This window comes from Erythrolamprus reginae, chromosome 5 (assembly GCF_031021105.1).
Source record: "Erythrolamprus reginae isolate rEryReg1 chromosome 5, rEryReg1.hap1, whole genome shotgun sequence".
NCBI lineage: Eukaryota > Metazoa > Chordata > Lepidosauria > Squamata > Dipsadidae > Erythrolamprus > Erythrolamprus reginae.
The window spans coordinates 100,856,881-100,873,287 of NC_091954.1; the positions used below are offsets into that span (position 1 = coordinate 100,856,881).

The 16,407-nt window shown below is 40.7% G+C and overlaps 1 protein-coding gene across 1 annotated transcript in view; it reads right to left on the reverse strand.

Annotated features, from left to right (window-relative positions):
* The window catches only part of SLC7A14 (solute carrier family 7 member 14), a 67,996-nt gene that overhangs the window by 3,135 nt on the left and 48,454 nt on the right, over nt 1-16,407 (reverse strand). The window contains exons 3-7 of the mRNA XM_070754142.1: nt 15,094-15,330; nt 14,448-14,665; nt 11,215-11,361; nt 6,826-7,034; nt 3,127-4,004 (exon numbers count right to left, since the gene is read on the reverse strand). Coding sequence (XP_070610243.1) covers nt 3,127-4,004; nt 6,826-7,034; nt 11,215-11,361; nt 14,448-14,665; nt 15,094-15,330 — 1,689 coding nt within the window. The remainder of the gene's footprint in view (nt 1-3,126; nt 4,005-6,825; nt 7,035-11,214; nt 11,362-14,447; nt 14,666-15,093; nt 15,331-16,407) is intronic.

Genomic DNA, 16,407 nt, shown 5'->3' on the forward strand with positions numbered 1-16,407 from the left:
CACCTAATTAACTTTTTTTTTTAAAAAATCAGAAAAGCTACCCATTCTCTCTAGATTACGGTATTCAAAAATTAGCCATAGAAAAACAGAGGCAACGAAGCAGTGGAAGTGATGTGCCAGTGCCTGGAGGCTGTTGGGGCCTGGATGGGTGTCAACAAACTCAAGCTCAACCCAGACAAGACGGAGTGGCTGTGGGTCTTGCCTCCCAAGGACAATTCCATCTGTCCGTTCATTACCCTGGGGGGAGAATCACTGACCCCCTCAGAGAGGGTTCGCAACTTGGGCGTCCTCCTCGATCCACAGCTCACATTAGAGAAACATCTTTCGGCTGTGGCGAGGGCGGCGTTTGCCCAGGTTCGCCTGGTGCGCCAGTTGCGGCCCTATTTGGACTGGGAGTCACTGCTCACAGTCATTCATGCCCTCATCACCTCGAGGCTTGACTACTGTAACACTCTCTACATGGGGCTACCTTTGAAAAGTGTTTGGAAACTTCAGATCGTGCAGAATGCAGCTGCGAGAGCAGTCATGGGCTTTCCCAAATATGCCCGTGTTACACCAACACTACGCAGTCTGCATTGGTTGCCGATCAGTTTCCGGTCACAATTCAAAGTGTTGGTTATGACCTATAAAGCCCTTCATGACACCGGACCAGATTATCTGAGGGACCGCCTTCTGGTTTGGCATTCGGGAGGCCGCCAAGAAGCCCCCCGGCTGTTTCAAAAGGTGACAGCCGGGCGGTGGGGTTTCTTGGCGGCGGCCCGAATGCCGAACCCGGAAGTTCGGCAAAAGTTCGGGTTCGGGAGGCTGCCGAGAAGCCCTGCCACCCGGCTGTCACTTTTTGAAACAGCCGGGGGGCTTCTCAGCGTCCTCCTGAACCCAAACGCCAAACCCGAACTTCCGGGTTCAGCGTTCGGGAGGCCACCGAGAAGCCCCCCGGCTGCTCCAAAAGGTGACAGCTGGGCGGCGGCGGTTTTTTGCAGGTTTTTCCCCCCCTGCATGGATTAATTCATTTTACGAACTTTTCGCCTTATGAACCTCCCCCGGGAACCAATTAGGTTCGTAAGACGAGGTATTACTGTACTCTGATTAAACGAAAGAACATAAGTACTTTTGTTTACACATGGAAACCGCTTCTGAACTTCTTGATTGAGGAAGAAAAGAATATAATTTTGATTTTGGGTTTTATAGGTCAGATTGATAGATCTTTATAGAAATGACTTGTTCATTGCTTATTATGGAAAAATAAAAAATGTCATTTGAGGCTAATCAGGCGTGAGCTCCTTACAGTTCAGACCAGTTCGCCAGGCGCGGGTTCCTACTTACCGCTTCTACCAGTGGAATGCGTGCAAAGCTCCGGGTGATCGGTGAAATCTTGTGAAAGGATGCACGGCCATGCGAGATTTTGGCAATATTTTTGCTTCCACGTATGCACGGAGGCAAAAAACAACCAAAAATTGCCAAAATCTCATGCGCAAGCATGTCCTCTCATAAAATTTTGCTTCCTGTGCATGTGCAGAAGCCAAATCTCACTCGGACATGCACGCTCACCCGCCAGCACCCAAAGCTGCACACAGAGTTCCATTTTTGCTACCAGTATGCAGTGTGGCACGTGCCGGCTAGGAACCCATTACTGGTAGCAACCCACTGGTGACATCACAATGATGTCACAGACCTGGTATGGGCGGTGCCGGTCCATGGGGGCCTTCATCTTTTTTTTTGGATTTTTATTTTTAAAATTTCTTCGGAGTATGCGCAGAAGCCAAATTTCCAGCACTGCACATCTTCTTCCATGAAACACGCGCATGCCCATGAGGCTCACTCATGTGGCACAAATCAGGAAGCAAACCAGCAGCGAGGTAAGTTAGAACCTACCCATAATGCTAATGCCTTATCTTATTATGCAATAGAGAGAATCGAAAGTCAATCTTTCTTTTTCTTTTCCTTTTCTTTCCTTTTCCCTCCCTTCCTTCACTTCTCTTTTTGCTTTCCCTTCCCTCCTCATTCCTTGTTTATTTACTTTATTTTATAATACAGTGGTACCTCTATCTACAAACACCTCTACTTATAAACTTTTCTAAATAAGAACTGGGTGTTCAAGATTTTTTTGCCTCTTCTCAAGAACCATTTTTCACTTACAAACCGAAACCTCCAAAACTGTAACCGGAAAAAGTGGGGAGAAGCCTCCATGGGGCCTCTCTAGGAATCTCCTGGGAGGAAACAGGGCCGGAAAAGGCAGGGAGAAGCCTCTGTGGTGTCTCTCTAGGAATCTCATGGGAGGAAACAGGGCCGGAAAAGGCAGAGAGAAGCCCCCGTGGGGCCTCTCTAGGAATCTCATGGGAGGAAACAGGGCCAGAAAAGGCAGGGAGAAGCCTCCGTGGGGCCTCTCTAGCAATCTCCTGGGAGGAAACAGGGCTGGAAAAGACAGGGAGAAGCCTCTGTGGTGTCTCTCTAGGAATCTCATGGGAGGAAACAGGGCCGGAAAAGGCAGGGAGAAGCCTCTGTGGTGTCTCTCTAGGAATCTCATGGGAGGAAACAGGGCCGGAAAAGGCAGAGAGAAGCCCCCGTGGGGCCTCTCTAGGAATCTCATGGGAGGAAACAGGGCCAGAAAAGGCAGGGAGAAGCCTCCATAGGGCCTCTCTAGCAATCTCCTGGGAGGAAACAGGGCTGGAAAAGACAGGGAGAAGCCTCCGTGGGGCCTCTCTAGGAATCTCCTGGGAGGAAACAGGGCCGGAAAAGGCAGGGAGAAGCCTCCGTGGGGCCTCTGTAGGAATCTCCTGGGAGGAAACAGGGCCGGAAAAGGCAGGGAGAAGCCTCTGTGGGGCCTCTCTAGGAATCTCCTGGGAGGAAACAGGGCCTCCACCCACCCTGTGGTTTCCCCAATTGCACACATTATTTGCTTTTACATTGATTCCTATGGGAAAAATTGCTTCTTCTTACAAACTTTTCTACTTAAGAAACTGGTCACGGAACGAATTAAGTTCGTAAGTAGAGGTACCACTGTACCTAATAATACCCCCCCCACCCCGGATGTAGAAAGGAAAACCTTGAAGAAGGTAGGAATTAAAGTTTCAGCCCAACATTAGGAAAGGCTGCTTTTGATGATCCCATTTCAAATTCCGGACATACCCACGAAACACCAGACCGCAAACCGTATCCACGTGATCTTTGACAGTTTCAGCATGAGATAGATGTTCACCAGCATCGCGAACGCAGGGACGAAAGGCAGGCAGGGGGCCATGTAAGGCAGCTTTTTGGGGTTTTCTGGCTGTTGAAGGATAACAAAAACCAACATAACGATCAGCAGGACCATGAGGACCACCAGAAGAATAGCCCACCAGCTTTGGTCATAAAGATAGTCCACTCCAAAGATGATGAAACAGCAGAAGACAAACATGAGGACAAACAGCAAGAGTACACAAGTGGTCACAGTCTGGCCTGTAGCTGCTGTAGGCCTGTCCATTTTCCCTGGCAGCCCAAGATGGATCCTCATCGTGTAATATCGTGGTCCTATCAATTTCTTCAACTTGATGAGATAGATGTTTTCAGACTCATCCGCTTCTATTCCTGAGGTCATATCAACGGTGCCATAGTTGGGATGGTTGACGTTGTAGGCGGACTTGTCTGATTTTCCAATGAGCATCTCATTGTCCCCCAAGGAAGGGAGATTCTTGGCCCCGCAAGGGTTGGTGGGGGGCCCTGCAAAATCTTCCCCTTCACTAACCGGGGAGCAAACTTCTTTTTCGCAGTCTGCTAAAATCCCTTCTTTCTTTTTGGTATGCTCTTCGGAAAGGAATTTGACGAAGCCGTCGATTTCGCTCTCCGGCTGGTACCGCAGAAGCAGGACGCACACGGAGACCAAGGTGTAGGCGAGCAGAGTACCAATGGACATCATCTCTATCAAGTCTCTCAGGCTCACTAGCAAGGAGAGGAGCGCTGCTAGAAATCCAGAGACAATGCACGCTACTACGGGAGTCTCAGTATAAGAGCTTACGTGGCCCAAGAATCTAGGGAGAAAAGAAGGAAAATTACTTATCATCAACTGCCTGTTTAATATTAAGGACAGGCAATGCAAAGAGAGTCGGGTGGGATAGGATTTCATGACCTATTGCTACAAAAAAGAGGGAGTCAGACCGAAGCCATCACTGCAGCTATCCCTTCTAAACTTCCTCATCATTTCTCTTTCTTAGATTATAGAATTTAGTTTTGCAGATATTATTATTATTATTATTATTATTATTATTATTATTATTATTATTATTATTATTTAGATTTGTATGCCGCCCCTCTCCGTAGACTCGGGGCGGCTCACAGCAATAATAAAGACAATGTAAAAACAAATCTAATAATTTAAAAAACACTAAAAACCCCATTATTAAAAGCAAACATACACACAAACATACCATGTATAAACTGCATAGGTCCGGGGGAGATATTTCAATTCCCCCATGCCTGACCGCAGAGGTGGGTTTTGAGAAGTTTACAAAAGGCAAGGAGGGTGGGGGCAATTCTAATCTTCGGGGGGATCTGGTTCCAGAGGGTCGGGGCTGCCACAGAGAAGGCTTTTCCCCTGGGTCCCGCCAAGCGGCATTGTTTAGTTGACGGGACCCGGAGAAGGCCAACTCTGTGAGACTTAACTGGTCGCTGGGATTCGTGCAGCAGAAGGCGGTCCCTGAGATAATCTGGTCCGGTGCCATGAAGGGATTTATTGGTCATAACCAACACTTTGAATTGTGACCGGAAACTGATCGGCAACCAATGCAGACTGCGGAGTGTTGGTGTAACATGGGCATACCTAGGGAAGCCCATGATTACTCTCGCAGCTGCATTCTGTACGATATGAAGTTTCCGAACACTTTTCAAAGGTAGCCCTATGTAGAGAGTGTTACAGTAGTCGAACCTCGAGGTGATGAGCTGCTTTGCCTTGCTCATTTAGCTTTCTGCCCTCTGAAAGACCCTAGCGATATTGAAATGAGTCCAAGCTCAGTTCAGTTGGCTTGTCCACATGAAATGGCTGTTCCTGCCATCTCTCTCTCTCACACACACTATCGGCACAGCAATATCCATAATTTGGATTCGTTGCATGTCCCTTCTTCAAGCAACCTTTCAACTCTCAAGCTTCTTATATTGTTTAGATTTTAGATCTAGGTCAAATATGTTAAAATTCAATCAAATGCTCATTGAACCACAGTGACTGTGGAATATTTACATGGCAACAGACAATGGATCATTGTCCATGAATTCATTCATGATTGATGAATTATGGATAAGAAATGTACTGATATGCATTTACGTGCTCCTGTTCTTTCCTCGTGAGTTCTTTAATAAGCAGATCCCAGTATAAACTAGAATTGCCATTACATTTGAGCCAAAGAACTTAGAGAAGATCCTGACTTATTATCTTGATTATTTAATTAAGTTTTGTAAGCTGCTAGAGTTAGTGTTAGTGAGAGGGTGCACATACAACGTACATTTTCTAAATAGATATATGAAATTAGAATTTTCTGGTTTGACCTTGGTTAGGACATTATTTACTGAACCCTTGCATCCTGAATATAAATTATTTCAACTCCTACCCTCAGAACGATGTTATATAGAGCACTGCACACCAAGACAACTGACACAAGAACAGATTTTTCCCAAATGCCATCACTCTGCTAAACAAATAATCCCCTCACCACTGTCAAACTATTCACTAAGACTGCATTACTATTAGTATTAGGATTCTCATAGTTCCTATCACCCATCTCCTCCCACTTATGACTGTATGACTGTAACTTGTTACTTCTATCCTTATGATTTATATTAATATTGATTGCTTATTTGTACCCCATGACAATCATTAAGTGTTGTATCTCATGATTCTTGACAAATGTTTCTTTTCTGTTAAGTACACTGAGAACATATGCACCAAAGACAAATTCCTTGTGTGTTCAATCACACTTGGCCAACAAAGAATTCTATTCTATTCTATTCTAAATTTGAATCAGACACAAACCAGAACCCCTCTCCATTGAATCTGACAGGTGATGAGAAGAATATGGGAAGGCCATGAGGCCTTCACATCCACCCCATTGTCTGAAAATAATCCACATTTTATTTATTTTATTTTATTTTATTTATTTATTTTGCCAAACAATTATAGATTAGATTAGATTAGATTAGATTTATTGGATTTATATGCCGCCCCTCTCCGTAGACTCGGGGCGGCTCACAACAATGGTAAAAACAGTACATAGTAACAAATCTAATATTTAGCCATCTAAATTACAGTTTTAGGCTAAAAAGTCCAAAAAGGAAACCCCAATATATAAAAAACAAGCACACAATCGAATCATACACAAAAACTACATGGGCAAGGGGGAGATGTTTCAATTCCCCCATGCCTGACGGCAGAGGTGGGTTTTAAGGAGTTTAATTTGTACAAATAAAACATTAGATAAGTAATGATAAAAAGTAACAAAAGAAGACAATAGGGCAGGGACGGTAGGCACACTGGTGCGCTTATGCACGCCCCTTACAGACCTCTTAGAAAGGGGGAGAGGTCAATTGTAGATAATCTAAGGTTAAAGGTTTTGGGGTTAGGAGTAGAAACCACAGAATCAGGTAGTGCATTCCAGGCATTGATTACTCTGTTGCTGAAGTCGTATTTTTTGCAGTCGAGTTTAGAGCAGTTGCATAACTGCTTTGAGATGTTATCTCACCACTGAAGAAAGAAACTACCCAAGGAGAAACTCAACCTTCTTCTCAGGATTTGAAGTATTTTTAGGCATTCATATTGGTTTGCACTGTGATTGTGAATGTGGTATGGATATGTTAATATCTTACCTGAAGAGAAGTCCGTCACCAGCCATAGCATAAATTACTCGGGGCATTGGGAAGAGGGAGCCCAGCAAGCTTACGGTGAGCCCAGCAACGGATCCAATAGCAACTATGAACTTGGCCGTGTAAAATCCATGAGCTACAAACATTTCCATCAGGGGTGATTCCGTATCAATGTCACTGTATGGCACCATCAGTGTTAAGACAATGCTCACCTATTGCAAAAAAACCCCAGGAATACATACGTATAATTAGAGAGAAGTACATGGATGAAAAAAACACGAGGCTCCACTAATACAGAACTTCAGTATATTATTTCAAAATGTTAACTTATAATATACAGTAGTTTTGCTGATGTTCGACTTTTTTGGTCGAAGAGAACAGCAAGAAATTGATTTTTCCAGATGGCATTTCAGTCGGATAGTTTTTCTTTTGTTTATATATTTGTCTTTGAGCTATGTTTGATCTTATTTTTGTTTCTTGGGATGGATTTTTCTTTTGGTTTTTTGTTTCTGCATTGTTGTTACCTTTTTAAAATTGTGAGACATACAGAAGTTATTAGGAATCAGATGGCCTATTCTAAAGTGAATAAATAAAAAAATATAAGGAAACAGTGAAATACTAAATTATGCTACCCTAAGTTTTTAAAAAAATATATTTTTATTAATTTTTAACAAGTTTAATACACACACAACATAAAACAGTGCATAGTGAAATATGCCCACCACCCAGACACACACACATTCCCCACCATCAAATCGGGGGTGTTTCTTATATTGTCCACTTGACCCAAGAGCAATATATCTATTTACATATTATAGAGTGATTCCAATTTATTTCTTGCAGCTTGGTCTTGGATTCTGCTCATCATATATCATCTTACCTTGTCCCACCGTCATGCTACCCTAAGTTAAACATCTCTTTAGTACTATTTCCCTTTTTTTAAAAAAAACAAACAATAATACCCAAGGACTTTTAGTTTTGCAAATCTAAAAAGGAGGTAATTCCACGCTGTAAAAGAAAGTTTAAACCCGTAACAAATGTTAGCTGTCCTTATAGTTTATTGGTGACCAATTTCTCGCTTCACTGAAAGGAGATATGTCTTGGCATTGGTTCAGCTACTGAGAAGTTGTGGAATGTTTATGAATATTCTAATAGTTAAAAAAAAACCCATCAGTATGCAAAGCCAAAGGATAAATGGAGTTGTTGGGTAGGCGGCATTTTACAACAACAGTTAACTGTAAGGATATGAAAGATGTGCATGGGAGGACTATTTAAAAAGGGACAATATGTAATCCAAGTAGTACATGCCTTCTGCGTGAGTAATGTATGTGTTTGCATGTATGTGTATACCCAATGGAATCAGGGGTGGGTTCTGGATCCTTTTGCTGCCAGTTTTGTCAGGGTTGTGCGTCTCGCAACAATAAAAAATGAGCAGAAGCAAAATCCAAGAGGGCGGCATCCATGGAGACACCGAGAGAACCAGCTCTGTGGTGTCATCACCAAATTATTTACTAACAGTTCTAAAGAACCAGTTAGATCTGGTAGTAACCCACATCTGAATGGAATGTAAATGTAGAATAGACAAAGACAAGATTAGAAATAGCAATCATATCTTATTCTTTGTTAACAAGACTGGACTAAGCTTAAGATGTTTCGCTACCTGGAAAGGACAAGAAATCCCTCTCTCCCTCCCATCTTTCAAATTATTTTATTTTCTCAGACAGAATCTTGTGTGTCCTCTCGCAATATTTTGCTTCCTGCCTGTTGTGGTTAGCCCTGGCCCAGCTCCTGCCCCAAGGAATGTGCAGGTGGATGTGGGGGAAACATCCACATGCCGCAGGCCTGTTTTGCTCCCGATGGAATCTGCCGATGAAGCCTCCTCTGACCAAGGAAGCGTGAGTGACAGGGAAGAGGGGAGTTTGGCAGACAGCCCAGGAGGTGATCTGAACAAGAATTAATGACACATCCACACATGCGTAGAGTGATGCATAGGAGACAACAACTGAAGGATTATTACAAGAGAAAATGAGGCCACCTGTGGTTGGGTGGGGCTGCTGTAATTAGTGCTACAGATAAAAGTGCAGCCTGGTGTTTTAGCCTCATGGCAGTTTATCTGATTCATTGTTTCGTCAAGATCATGGGTTTTGTGCTGTTCAAGATTGTGTGTGGACTCTCTGGACTTTAGAATTGGACTCAATTTCCCAGTTATTGGGTGAGCAATTGGATTGCATTTAACCTGTGCCTTGTGTGTATCAGAAAATCCCTTTGACATTTAAAAAGGGAGCTGTTTCTGTTTTTCTGTTTATAAAAACATTTGGGTTTTCCTTTTATCGTGTGGTGTGTGTCTTCCTGGACTAATTACCCTGTAATTACGGGCGGTTGAGACACGCCAGCAGAACACTGCCCATGCAGGAATAGAATAGAATAGAAAAAATTCCTTGTGTGTCCAATCACACTTGGCCAATAAAATTCCATTCCATTCCATTCTATTCTATTCTATTTGAATAGAATAGAATAGAATAGAATTTGAATAGAATAGAATGGAGCTGGAAGGGACCTTGGAAGTCTTCTAGCCCAGCTCCATGTTCAAGCCAGGAGATATGCCATTTCAGACAAATGACTATTTAATCACTTCTTAAAAACCTCCACTGATGAAGCACCGACACTATTTGAAGGCAAGCTGTTCTGCTGGTTAACTGTCCTCATTGTTAGGAAGTTTCTCCTCAATTCTAGGTTGCTTCTTTCCTTGATTAGTTTCCATCCATTGTTTCTTGTCCTGCCCTTGGGTTCTTTGGAAAATAAGTTGACAGCCTCCTCTTTATGGTAGCCTCTCAAATCCTGGAATATTGCTACCAGTATCATGTCCTCTTAGTCCAATGCTTCTCAATTATTTTCTGTTATGCCCCCCTAGGAAGAAGTAAACATTTTGCGCGGGCCCCCAACTCTCTGCCAGGACGATTGTTTGCAATATTTGGCACATTTTCACTGAAAAAACTCAAATGGCTTTTCAGCTTAATCAGGGTGTAATATGTTTAAGTGACACCTTAATTTATTTGGCTTCATGCTATCCACTGGCAACATTTTTAGACACAGTAAACATACCGTTCTTTCCTTTTCTACCACCTTAATCACAGTGAAGTGAAGCGCTACATCCAGTTCGTCGTATTTCCTTGTCTTAGCTTACATTTGTCTCATGATCTCCGTCTCTCTCCTCCTTTCTTTTCATCCCTGTTAAATACTTTTCCATGGTGTCTTTTAAGGGTTTGTTATCTGCACTTCACATCTCCTGTTCTGTGCTGTGTGCTATTGTTCGGTGCAAAAAACCCCTACTCCCTGAGGCAACCCCCCCCACATTCTCCAGGATCATGCACCCCCCTGACATCGCTACACCCCCTCCAATTCTAAAGTCCAGAGAGTCCACACACAATCTTGAACAGCACAAAAACCACAATCTTGATGAAACAATGAATCAGATAAACTGCCATGAGGCTAAAACACCAGGCTGCACTTTTGTCTGTAGCACTAATTACAGCAGCCCCACCAAACCTCAGGTGGCCTCATTTTCTCTTGTAATAATCCTTCAGTTGTTGTCTCCTATGCATCACTCTACGCATGCGTGGATGTGTCATTAATTCTTGTTCAGAATCCAGGGATGATACAGATGATTGATCTCCTCCTGGGCTGTCTGCCAAACTCCTTCTTTTCTACAGACCAGCCTAACTCAAATCTTGCAATCATTCTTATGTTTTAATCTCCAGGCCTTTAATCATCTTAGTTGCTCTTCTTCACACTTTTCCCAAAGTCTCAACATCTTTTTTGTAATGTGTCTAAAAATGGATGATATATTCCAGGTGTGATCTTACTAAGGCAGGGACAGGCAAAGTTGGATCTCTTCTTCTATGACTTGTGGACTTCAACTCCCAGAATTCCTGAGTCAATCATGCTTGTCCAGGAATTCTGGGAATTGAAGTCCACATGTCACAGAAGAGCCAACTTTGCCTATCCCTGTACTAAGGCTTTATAAAGCACTATTAATACTTCATGAAATTTTGATTCTATGTCTCTGTTTATACAGTACAACCAAGGATTGTATTAGATTTTGGTGCTGCTGCCCCATACTGCTGACTTATGTTTAAGTGACCGTCCACTACTTTACAAAAAGCCGATCATTCTAATTTCTTTTTCCTTGGAGATATAAATTATGGTGATGCTAGTTGGCAATTGTGGGAGCTGTACTGGTTGGGAAAATTAACTTCATGGTGCAGTGCTGAACTGACAAATATTTGAAACAGGGTTTTTTTGTGTGTGGAAACAGCTCTCGCACGCACCTTTTCTCTCCTGCAAAGCAGAAAAATTTCATTAAGAAATTTCACCCAGAAATGTGTTACTTACAGATACGTAGGCTACAAGGCATATGACCAGCGAAGCAGTGATGGCATATGGGATAGATGTATTGGGACTCTTGGCTTCTTCTCCTGTAGTAGCAATGATGTCAAAACCAATGAAGGCATAAAAACAAGTAGCTGCCCCTTGTAGTACCTGCAAGATATTTATATCATGTTGCTCATTAATGCTACACAATGAGGGTTAAAGTTTGTTGTATCTTTAGTTAAAAGTTTCCTTTGGGGCCCTTGGTGCTTTTTTGGGGTTTTTTGCAAACGTTTCATTACCAAACTGGGTAACAGCATCAGTGCCATTAATGCAAATGTTCTGGACCCCACTTCTTTTCTCTTACTCAGAAGCGGCCAAATCAATGCACAAAGGCAAAAAATGTGATGCACGGGGGTGGCAATGGGTTGTGGCGATCTCCAAAGCCTGGAACAGCTGATTGGCAGTATTGGGGGAGGCCGATCCAACTGCCAATCAGCTGCTCGTGCGGAATCAGGCTGAGATAATGTGCTGAAGCTGACCAGGTAGGCAGATTTTTTTTTCTTGTTTTCCTTCCCCCAAACTAATGTGCATCTTATACTCCGAAGTGTCTTATACGGTATTTATTCTTCCCTCCCTACATCATATGGGGGGAGTGAATATTCCAAGATAGATGTTGGTGTAGGAGATAATTTCATTCTTACATATAGTGAATCATTGGACAAAGTAAAATAATGCTTTTAAAATAAAATTAATTAATTAATTATTAATAAAATTAATAAACAATTAATTACTAATAAAATTAATAAACAATTATTAATAAAATTAATTACTAATAAAATTAATAAACAATTAATTATTAATAAAATTAATAAACAATTAATTATTAATAAAAATAATAATAAACAATTAATTATTAATTATTAATTAATTAAATAAATAAAAAAAGATTAACCCCATCCTTTCTTCATTCTATAATGAATGTCAAAGCTGGCTCGAGAGAATCCCTTGGAAATTTATAAGAAGAGATGGGAGGGTGCTAAAGAGAATTTGACCCATTTTCTGTGCATAAACCAGGATGGTTTTATAATAAGACCTGGGTACATTTTTAATTAGACAGCTTTTCCTAACAAGCCTGATTTTTGGTTGTATCACTGTTGGTCTCAATGAGGAACTCATCTGCCTTTTGGTGCTATGCAGTTAATCATGCATGGCTTAATTAGTTTGTTAAGTCCCCATCTCTTTGGAGAGGAAGATAATGATGTTTGTGAATTGCTAATATCAGCCTCCTGAGTAATTCCCTTTGGAGCACTTTCCATTTTGACAACTTAGGGAAGAAGTGTTGTCTTTTGGGTTTACCTGAATGAAATTCAGGCGTAGGCATCAGGGGAGAGTTAATTTGAAAAATGAGCAGTAAAAGAGAGGCACATTTCTGTACATAACAGAAAGGAAAAGAAAAGAAAACATTGACAAGTGTTGAGGAGCTGAAGTGTATGTTTGTGTGTCAGTCAGGGAATTCCAGACAGGAAAGAGTTAATATAATCGAAACCTGCCAATCTAGATAAAGGAGAGAGATTGGCTTAACCTTGAAAATTCAAATTCTGAGCAACTAATTTGAAGCAGAAAGGTCATTCTCCCTGATAAGTGAGCTCTTAAAACTGCTCTAAGCTCCATTTTACCTCAGGCCTCAGAGGGAGAAACGTTGGAGAATTAGGAGGAAATAACCATCTAGGAAAAGGTGGAACTAGATGAAAATTAGGATCTTTGTATTTATATATGGAAGTGACCTGGCCTTTTTTGTTATGACGTCAGTTCTATTTCGTTTCCCTCTATTCTGTGTGCATGTTTTTGAAATATTAACTAACTATAAATTAAGGTTCACTCAGCCTTCCATCCTTCCAAGGTTGGTAAAATGAGGACCCAGATAATTTAATTTAATTTAATTTAATTTAATTTAATTTAATTTAATTTAATTTAATTTAATTTAATTTAATTTAATTTAATTTAATTTAATTTAATTTAATTTAATTTAATTTAATTTAATTTAATTTAATTTAATTTAATTTAATTTAATTTAATTTAATTTAATTTAATTTAATTTAATTTAATTTAATTTAATTTAATTTAATTTAATTTAATTTAATTTAATTTAATTTAATTTAATTTAATTTAATTTAATTTAATTTAATTTAATTTAATTTAATTTAATTTAATTTAATTTAATTTAATTTAATTTAATTTTAATTTTTTATTTATTTTGTCCAATACATAATGAAGGTTAATGAGATTAACCATGTGGTAATATATATCAAAGAGAGGGAAGAAAGAAAGAAAGAAAGAAAGAAAGAAAGAAAGAAAGAATAGGAGTGAAGATATAAGAATAAAGTACAATACACCAATGGAGGATAGAGAAGGAGATAAATAGAGATATATGAGTGGAAGAAAAGAAATGTGAGATATAGGAGAGATAATTGGACAGGGGACGGAAGGCACCCTAGTGCACTTATGCACGCCCCTTACTGACCTCTTAGAAACTTGGAGAGGTCAATATGGGGCCAATATGCTTACTCTCTGAAAACCGCTTAGAGGGGGCTGTAAAGCACTGCAAAGAGGTATATAAGTCTAAAAGCATGTGAAATCCCTTTCCCCACTTTCTCCTACTGTCTTCAAGCATCAATTACTTCCTTGGTTCAACTAGCTGCTCTTGTCAAAGTCTTGTGGTAATGTCTGAAGCAGTGATGGGCTCCTACAGGCATGGTCAGGTATGTCACGCTGTATATTGACAGCCAGTCAGAGACATTTAGTAATGAAACAGTTAACTAGTGTGTCTTATTGGATCCTCCTCTTATGTCGCAATATCCTGCCAACCAACTTCCTCCTCCTCCTCCTTCTTAACCTCCATGATGTAAAATGTATATGTTCTCCTGTCCCTCGAGACAGTTTTTTATTTGTTTATTTCTGTTTTTAAAAATAAATATCTTGTTTTTTTAAAAAATGATTAAGGCTTCTATCCATCGACCTCCGGAGTTAAGGTCCTAACAGACTTTAATTCCTCTGACAAGGTATGCAGATTCGGTAGAAAAGTTTTGTCCACTGTCCACTATATACTGTCCATTTCCTAGAGCAATTGGCTGTAGAATTCTGGAAACTGAAGTCTACATGACTTAAAGTTACCAAAGTTGAGAAATGCTGTTCTGGGTCTCTAACCCCATTTCCCAATTTCCCTTCTATCGATTTGTCATGAAATGTTCACTCACCCCTGACCATCCAAATGGCAGGAACTGCCCCTCAGCCCAGTATTCTCCATTCACATAGGTAAATCCGGCAATCATGATGAAGATCCATACAGCCATATTGATCACATTCAACACGTTGTTCAGCCCTACTGAGTTTTTCACTCCCAAAGCAACTATGATAGTTACAATCACCGCAATAACCAAAGCTAGTAGATCAGGGTAGGACTCTTCCCCTTTACCTGTGAAGACAAAAATGAGGAGTGATCCCAAAAATCTAGACAGAATTTTGATATAACGGCAGAGAAAATAACTTCTCAGAAGATTTCTCTCTAGGCATTTACTCCTGTGCTAGGCTATACTCATTTATATTTAACAGGACAGCTACGCGACAATAATACCATATAGTTATCCTCATAGCTTCTCTGTGTTTTTCCCCATCTTTCTGTGGGACCTTTAGAAAACTTAAAATATGGAAAAACAGAGTTGGAAGGGACCTTGGAGATCTAGAAATGCAATCCTCTGCTTAGGCAGGAAACCCCTAGCTGTTCCGTTTTATGTATGGTTTGTCTGGATTGTTTGACTGTTTTTTATAATTCACTTGCTTTTCAGAGTCCAACTAACAAGATCAGGCTTTTTTAAAAAAAGTTTACATTGAAGATATTCTCACCCAATCCATTCAAAGTCCCAACACTGTCAATCATCCAGTGGCTGATGGTGTGATTGGCCAGGGAGTCAAACATGCTGCTGAGAGCGCTGGCACCAGCTGCTGTACCAATCAGATATTCGAGGATTAGGTTCCATCCAATAAAAAAAGCCACAAACTCCCCCACCGTCACATAGCTGTAGGTGTAGGCGGAGCCTGTTGTTTTTGGTACCCGTACTCCAAATTCAGCATAACAAACCCCTGAATGGAGACAAGAAACAGATGCAGCCATCAATAATTAGAATACGGACAGAATAAAGGAAACAACAACACAAATCCTGTCAAATATCCCCACGTCAAAAGTATATCATTGCAAAGCAATTAGATTTTGGGAAGTACGTGGCATTCTTAAATCAAACCTTAAATTCTTGTAACGAAAAGGAGGTGACCCTTACACATAGGGTTGGTCACTTGTGACCTTCTGATCTGAATCCGGGTTACTTTGTATGTAAATTCTGCTACTTTTCTACTCATTCAAGTAACTGGAATGCTCCAATAATGCAAGTGGAGTGAAGCAGCAGGACGAATTAAGTTTTAAGGCATGGGGGAATATTATCTCCCAAACATATCTTCTGCACATCATTGGCCTGCAGATATGCCCCTAAGTACAATTTTACATTTAAAAGAGCATGGGGTAACAAATAGCCATTTCTCATACAGAATAATGCCATAAATGTTTAAAGCACTATGATTCTACTAAATTTTATTCATTTATTTGAATTGGAAGGGACCTTGTAGGTCATCTAGTCCAACCCCCTGCTCAATCAGGAAACCCTACACCACCCCAGACAAATGGCAGTCCAGTCTCCTTTTGAAAGTGTTGGAGTGTTCACAACCTCCGTACGCAAGCTGTTCCACTGGTTGATCGCACTTATTGTCCGAATGTTCCTTCTTATTTCTAGGTTAAATCTCTCTTTGCCCCCCCCCCCCATATATATATATTCTAAAAATTATGTAAAGCTACTAAAATTACATCTATCTATCTATCTATCTATCTATCTATCTATCTATCTATCTATCTATCTATCTATCTATCTATTTATTGGATTTGTATGCCGCCCCTCTCCGTAGACTCGGGGTGGCTAACAACAGTAATAAAAACAGCATATAACAATCCAATATTAAAACAGTTAAAAACCCTTATTATAAAACCAAACATACATACAGACATACCATGCATAAAATTGTAAAGGCCTAGGGGGAAAGAGTATCTCAGTTCCCCCCATGCCTGGCGGCAGAGGTGGGTTTTAAGAAGCTTACGAAAGGCAAGGAGGGTGG